This window comes from Anguilla rostrata, chromosome 13 (genome assembly GCF_018555375.3).
Source record: "Anguilla rostrata isolate EN2019 chromosome 13, ASM1855537v3, whole genome shotgun sequence".
Taxonomy (NCBI): domain Eukaryota; kingdom Metazoa; phylum Chordata; class Actinopteri; order Anguilliformes; family Anguillidae; genus Anguilla; species Anguilla rostrata.
In genome coordinates this window covers 2,210,899-2,218,398 of record NC_057945.1, presented here as the reverse complement: position 1 = coordinate 2,218,398, position 7,500 = coordinate 2,210,899, and the positions used below count along the sequence as shown (strand labels likewise).

The following is a 7,500-nucleotide window of genomic DNA, read 5'->3' as shown; positions in this document are numbered from 1 at the left end:
GTTTAACACCGTACTCAAGGACAGAACCCTGTGCTTCCACATGGCCAAACTCAGAGAATTCCCAAGCGGAAATAGCTTCCAGGGAATCTCATTTTTCCTGCCGCTCCCCTCCGCTCGCCGGAATGATGGATAAGCCGGGCGGGGAAGCGGGGAGAGCTCCTTGACTCTGTTTGAGGAGGTCTCGAGCTGCTAATGTCTCCCGTGGGCCGGGCGGGGGGGCGAGCGTTCCCTCATCATCTCCAGCGCAGGGCCACCTGAGACCTCCGCTTTCCCCATCACCACCTGGGCTCAGACACGGGGGGGGGTTACACCACGCAAACCCGACTCTCTCACACACAAACCCGCAGCGCCGTGTGGAACTAAAGCGATTTATCATTCTGCATCCGCTCCGTGGTTTTTTGTCATTAAATCCATTCGGCGCCTGTGTGCCTCCCTGTTCCTCTGTGTAACTCCTGCCAGGGCGCTTCCTGTTGGATTTAACGTCAGCCGCCATTCCCGTCGTCCTTCCTGGCGTCAGAGGAAGCTGGGATGTTTCGCTCTGATCCTTCTCTGTGACACGCTCACACAGACCAGCTGTCTCTGCCACACAGAGGCTGCAGAACCTCAAGTACAATCACGTTATTTCCAACTCAACACAGATTTCAGGTGTACTGTCTTTGATGTATTCAGATTTTACAGTGTTACTTTGGGGTTTGTTTTCATAAACAACAGTGTTGCAAAAATCATGAAAAAAAAGAGATTTTTTCCTTTTCGTTTTCTTAGGATTTCTTTTGCATGTATTGATGCTGAAATGGACAGACGTTCGTTTCGAGGCACCAGCTGGCCCATCGTTATAATGTCTTTTCCTGGTGCTGTTTGTGTTGCCTCAGGAACACTTTCCTCTTTAACGGCAACTGATTCAGCTAGTTTGTTTGATTGCTAAATTATCCTCTCTGAGTAAAACGCTTTCTGATGAATCATTTCCATTTTGCTTTTATCTCTTGTGGATGGCCAGGAGAGATGGTTTTTGGGCTTGTGGGTCAGCGATACTCTTTGCTGGGACCGGATCACAGACCCGACCCCAGTTCTGTGTGGTGCTACAAAACATCAACCGTGAAAACTTTATTTAAAATGGTTTCACAGTGGAGAGTGGTCATACAGGATTACTCTCGAGTCCAACGCAGCGTCTGAAGAGAGACATGCTGAGTGGGAGAGGCTTCCCGCTTTTATAACCGCAGTGCACACGCTTTTACACGCTTTTACACTTTTCAGGCAACACCAGAATGAAAAGCCTGCACTTAAACCACACACACACACACAGAGCACACACACACACACACTCACACACACAGCACGCACACACACACACAGCACACACACAGCACACACCAGAGCACACACACACACACACACACACACACACACACACGGCACGCACACAGCCCCCCCACACACACACACACACACACACAGACACACACAGCACCACACACACACACACACAGCACACACACACCACACAGCACACCACACAAAACAACAGCACACACACACTACACCACCACAGCACACAGCACACACAATGGCCGGCTCGCCACGGCTGGGTCACCCCCCCGAATGAGGTGCGCTGTCCAGCTGAGCTCTGCCTTACCAGCGACTGGAACACCAGAGGGCCGTATTTGTCCGTGTTGTCATCCAGGATGGAAAACAGCGTGTCGAGGATGTCTTGCAGGAACTGCAAAGACAAGATAATGAGAAATTTAAGTATCAGCGTTCTCATTTGAAAAGTGTGACATTTTATCGTCACTGCATCTTCATCTGCCACATTTAGTCACGCCACTCTTCTTATTTTTTTATTTCAAAAGCATTTCTTGGACTCTGGGGAATGCAAGTTTACGAGACATAGCATTTGGCCTGAGAACACAGACCTGATGTGTGTTACTGCAGAGAGAGCCGAGCTAACACGCTGATATCGGGCTGGGTACAGACATCCCATAATGAAAGAGACACAGAACAATTCAGGCAGGGAACAACACCCACTCCCCCCCCCCCACCTCACCCCCCCACGGAAAAATGCACTTTGTTCCTTTTGAGCGTTTTGAAAAGCGCTTGCGTTTAAGTGGCTGTTTGTGTAATGAAGTGTTCTTCCCGCTCATTCTCTCTCCTCTGCAGTTTGCATTGATCAACAACTTTCAATCAAGCTGGATTCTGGGACACATTCCTGACTGGGGGGTAATTTCACTAAATAAAGACATCGGGAAACCTTCATTTTGTTTTCTTAAATTCTGATTATTTGCCTGCGGGGGAATTGTGATTGAGGTTATCCTTAAAAGGAATCAGCATAAAATGAGCTTTAAAAGATTTTTCGAATTAGTTTTGTTAAAACAAGAAGGTACGCGAGGAGAAACTGACTGAAGGTAAATGCTACATATCCATTTGCACATCTAGCTCAAGCTGTTAGCCACAGAGATTACGTCTTTAAATACAGTCCATTGGCACAGCTGGATGTTTGCAGAAGCCATTCAGTTTCCTAACGTGATGTGGTTTCCTGCTTTGGACCAGCGGTGGTAACAGACACTTTACAGTTATTCCAACACGGTAACGGCACCGTGTTCATGGCAGTGGGCTTGCTGATAACGCTTTTTAATTCATAGACTCTGGTCACCGGAGGGCGTGTTGGTGTTTAATGTTTCCACCCGCATTTTCGAGGGAATCACCTGACCTGTATACTTCTGAGGGAAAGAAACAGGGATTAATATAGCAGATGCTGCTTTATGCTGTGAAGAAGCCCCTATTGCAGGCCACTCTGGAATACAGCATCTGTTACATTAAGTTCAATGCAGGTAGTACGAATTTCCTGAATCTATGGAAATGCACACGATTGTTGAAATGTTCATTTAAAATGTGCTTTATCATTCAGCAATGGTTTCTTTTCTCAGCCATTATGAACCTAACTGCACATAATGTATTTTAAAACACAAAATATGTTTAAATGCAGCAGTATTAAATGTCCCTAACAGACCAGGGCAGGATATTTTAGACAACGATTTCTGACAGATCTTTGACAAAGAGGAAGAGGTTAAATGCCACAGACTCGGCTGTTATGTCATTAGATGCTAAGCCATCCACTCCCAGCATGCTCTCTGCCTGTAGATCTGTCAGTATCTGTAACTCAACCGTAAAGCCCACAGCACACTTTTAAACAAACCCCCAGTGTACTTCCCAGGGCCCATGACCTGCGAGGCAGGACAAAACAGTCCCCAGGTAAGGTATTACATCCCCAGGTAAGGTAATACATCCCCAGGTAAGGTATTACATTCCCAGGTAAGGTAATACATCCCCAGGTAAGGTATTACATCCCCCAGGTAAGGTAATACATCCCCAGTAGGTATACATCCCAGGTAAGTAACATCCCCAGAGTATTAACCAGTAGTATTACATCCCCAGGTAAGGTATTACATCCCCAGGTAAGGTAATACATCCCCAGGTAAGGTATTACATCCCCAGGTAAGGTAATACATCCCCAGGTAAGGTATTACATCCCCAGGTAAGGTATTACATCCCCAGGTAAGGTATTACATCCCCAGGTAAGGTATTACATCCCCAGGTAAGGTAATACATCCCCAGGTAAGGTATTACATCCCCAGGTAAGGTATTACATCCCCAGGTAAGGTATTACATCCCAGTAACGTATTACATCCCAGGTAAGGTATACATCCCCAGGTAAGGTATATATACATCCCCAGGTAAGGTATTACATCCCAGGTAAGGTATTACATCCCAGTAGTATCATCCCAGTAAGGTATCATCCCAGTAGGTAATACATCCCCAGGTAGTATACATCCGGTAAGTATACATCCCCAGGTAAGGTAATACATCCCTAGGCAAGGTAATACATCCCCAGGTAAGGTATACATCCCCAGGTAAGGTAATACATCCCTAGGTAAGGTATTGCATTCCCAGGTAAGGTAATACATCCCCAGGTAAGGTACTACATTCCCAGGTAAGGTAATACATTCCCAGGTAAGGTATTACATCCCCAGGTAAGGTACTACATCCCCAGGTAAGGTAATACATCCCCAGGTAAGGTATTACATCCCCAGGTAAGGTAATACATCCCCAGGTAAGGTATTACATTCCCAGGTAAGGTATTACATTCCCAGGTAAGGTATTAGTCTGAAACACCTCCAGCACACGTTCCCAGTGCCCTGCTCCTCTCATTAGACACGCATTCATTCTGCTTTCTGTCTGCGGGCCCGTTTGTTCTGGGGATCAAGGCAGCAGCACTCTCAGCACTTCCATTAAAACACACTATTTACTGGCCGCCACATTCGCTGTCATCTGCGGCAGCCATTTTGCTACTTTTTGTAATTAGCCGCTTAAATTAAGTAATTTGGTGAATTGGTCACACCTTCTTCGCTCAGCTCGGCCGCCACTGAGCCGTAGAATGGAGGCGATACGGAGCCGCAGTTTGCTTTTAGTGCCCCCCTACCAGCGACCCCCCCCACCCTCCCCACCCCCCACCCCCCACCCTCGACAGTGTGAGCTCCTGAGGAAAGAGCACGGTTGTCTGCCTCCATACGCATGTAATGCATTACTGTGACCCGCCTACTGTAGAAAATCATCTGCTGCTGGAAGTATTTAGCACAGAGAGCGTGTGCAGATCGCTTCAGGGAGAGCAGGACCAGCACACCGTGTACCCGACTTCCAGGCACGGCCATGTAATGAATATTTGACTGATTTAAAACAGCTCTGGCCCATAACCTGATTATGTAACCATATACTGAGTAGCAGCAGCAGTTTTTAATAAACCTCCCAATAAGGATAGTATATGTACGAAGAATAGCCCTTTGCATTTCTCAGGGCGCCCTAAATGAAAAATCCTTGAGTACATACATCACACCGGCCTTTCAGATAAATCAACCCTTTATGAAGATGATGATGATCCTATAGATGAAGATGATCATAAAGATGATGATAAAGATCATGATGATGATGATGATAAAGTAGATGATGATAAAGACGAAGATGATCATAAAGATGATGATGATAAAAATCATGATGAAGATGATGATGATAAAGTTGATGATGATAGAGATGAAGATGATGGTGATAAAGTTGATGATGATAGAGATGAAGATGATGGTGATAAAGACCATGATGATGATGATGATAAAGATGTAGAATAAGATGACGATGATGATGATAAAGAAGATTATGCTAAAAAAGATGATGATAATGAAGATGGTGATTATGATCGGTGAAGAGGGCCTAAGGGCCACAGTGGCCCCAGGTGTGGGTGAGGTGTGCAAGGGGCCCCAGGTGTGTGTGAGGTCTCTGAGGGGCCCCAGGTGTGTGTGAGGTGCCTGAGGGGCCCCAGGTGTGTGTGAGGTGCTCGAGGGGCCCCAGGTGTGTGTGAGGTGTCTGAGGGGCCCCAGGTGTGTGTGAGGTGTCTGAGGGGCCCCAGGTGTGTGTGAGGTGTCTGAGGGGCCCCAGGCGTGTGTGAGGTGCCCGGGGGGCCCCAGGTGTGTGTGAGGTGTCTAAGGGGCCTTGTCACCTTGACGATCTCCTCCCCGCTGACATGCCGCAGCCTCCCCAGGATGTCCATCACTCGGTCTGGGTGGGCCTTCCACTTCAGCAGGGCCAGCAGGTCCACTGGGGGGGACATGGAGGGAGAGGGTCACCACACACACACACACAGCCCTCCTGCACCATTCCACACCACACACACACACAGCCCTCCTGCACCATTCCACACCACACACACACACACACAACCCTCCTGCACCATTCCACACCACACACACACACACACAGCCTCCTGCAGATTCCACCACACACACACACACAGCCCTCCTGCACCATTCCACACCACACACACACACAGCCCTCCTGCACTGCTGTTTTACATGAAAGTTTCCGTCCTTTTTCACTATGTGTATATAACGCCAATGTGATGTCCTGCCCTAAAAAGTGGCCACTGTAACTCAAACAAATGGGCGTGGCTGAGGTAATGGGAGGGGCTTCTGAGATCACCGGGAGCCAATAACAGCCTGAACTGGTCAGGAGCACAGCCGGGACCTGTGAAATTCTACTGCAGTTCAGGCCCATTCAGGAAATGACATGAAATTAACTGGAAATGACAAAAACAACAATTATCACGGAACATCATGGCTACTTCAATTAACAAACTGAATTACGAATTAATTTCCTGAATTGGCCAAACTGAAATGGAACGGACCACAGCCCTGGAATCAGAAAAGGGGGTGGGGCTGGGGGGTGGGGGGGGTGCTTACTGTTGTTCATATCGATGAGATTCAGCTTTCAGATTTCCCTTCTTAACCACACATGGGGAAATGGAATTCCCACAGTTCAGAGTTAACACACACACTGCACATAGAGTGAACACACCCTGGCATTCTGCAGTTACCTCCCACCACTAAAGGTGACAGGATTACACAGCAGCAAGAGGATTAAACCAGGAGACCAGTCAGGAGTGAACAGAGAACACTTCCTGCAGATCTGTTTGACCTTGGAGACACCCCTGTTTGACCTTGGAGACCAGCCAGGATTGAAGTCTCATGTTGGCCGGACTCAAGTGATTTTTTTAACTTCTAATTTAAGTTGTAAGACACAGGGACGGTTACTGTTGTGTTAGCTGTGTGACGTTAGCGTGCGTTAGCGGTGGAGTTAGCACTGTGAGCTTCCAGGGGTTCCCGGCACTCTGTTGATTAGCTGTGCTATCAGGGGCTGCTTAGCTCCTGTGCTCGAGCGTTACTCGCGTGAGTTGGTGAAGTTAGGCCAATGTGGAGCTCCAGAGGGTGTGCTGACTCTGTTAGATTAGGCTGTGCTATCAGGGGAAGGGGTGCTGCTCTACGCTCCTGTTGGCTCGAGAGGGTTACCGTTCTGCGTGAGCTTGGTGGAGGACAGCTGGGTGGAGATCCACAGGGTCTCCTTGGTGCTCCGCTGGAAGATGAGGCTGGACGGGATGTTGGGGCAGCCGTTGAAATCGTCCTTGCAGCAGGGCAGGCCCAGGTACAGGGCGTGGTTACTGAAGGTGGTGTTCTCATCACACTGACAAACACAGAGACACTGTTACTACCACCAGCAGAAACCATCTATGAGCGAACCAGTGTTTGTGTACACAGCCAGTTATCTCATTTAGCCAGAGTAATCGGCAAAAACAAAAACCTGCACACACACCGGCCCTCCAGGACCGAAACTGCCCTCCCCTGCTATAGGTGATGACGGGCTGGATTATGTGTGACTTTATGGGTCTCCTGCCCACAGGCCAGATTTGATATCAGACTATGGGACCCATCTAGTGGTGGTTGGTGAGCTGAAAATAGACAGGCTGGAAAGCTTCCCCTTAAACTGATTATTGGTCTCGACCTGTTTTTTCTTTGATTAACCACTGATGGATTAATTCACAGAATACTCAATACCAGTTGTTCTCAATTTGGCTATTAGGTGAGTAATAAAGTTCTTTCCTTTGTATTGTGCAAGTGTGCACATTTTATT

At 47.9% G+C, this 7,500-nt stretch overlaps 1 protein-coding gene across 11 annotated transcripts in view; it reads right to left on the bottom strand.

Moving 5' to 3' along the window:
- The window catches only part of dock3 (dedicator of cytokinesis 3), a 332,206-nt gene that overhangs the window by 59,789 nt on the left and 264,917 nt on the right, over positions 1-7,500 (bottom strand). For all 11 annotated transcript variants that reach the window (XM_064305961.1, XM_064305962.1, XM_064305963.1 and 8 more), the window contains 3 exons: positions 6,882-7,053; positions 5,537-5,634; positions 1,631-1,714 (listed from right to left, as the gene is read on the bottom strand). In XM_064305961.1, coding sequence (XP_064162031.1) covers positions 1,631-1,714; positions 5,537-5,634; positions 6,882-7,053 — 354 coding nt within the window. The remainder of the gene's footprint in view (positions 1-1,630; positions 1,715-5,536; positions 5,635-6,881; positions 7,054-7,500) is intronic.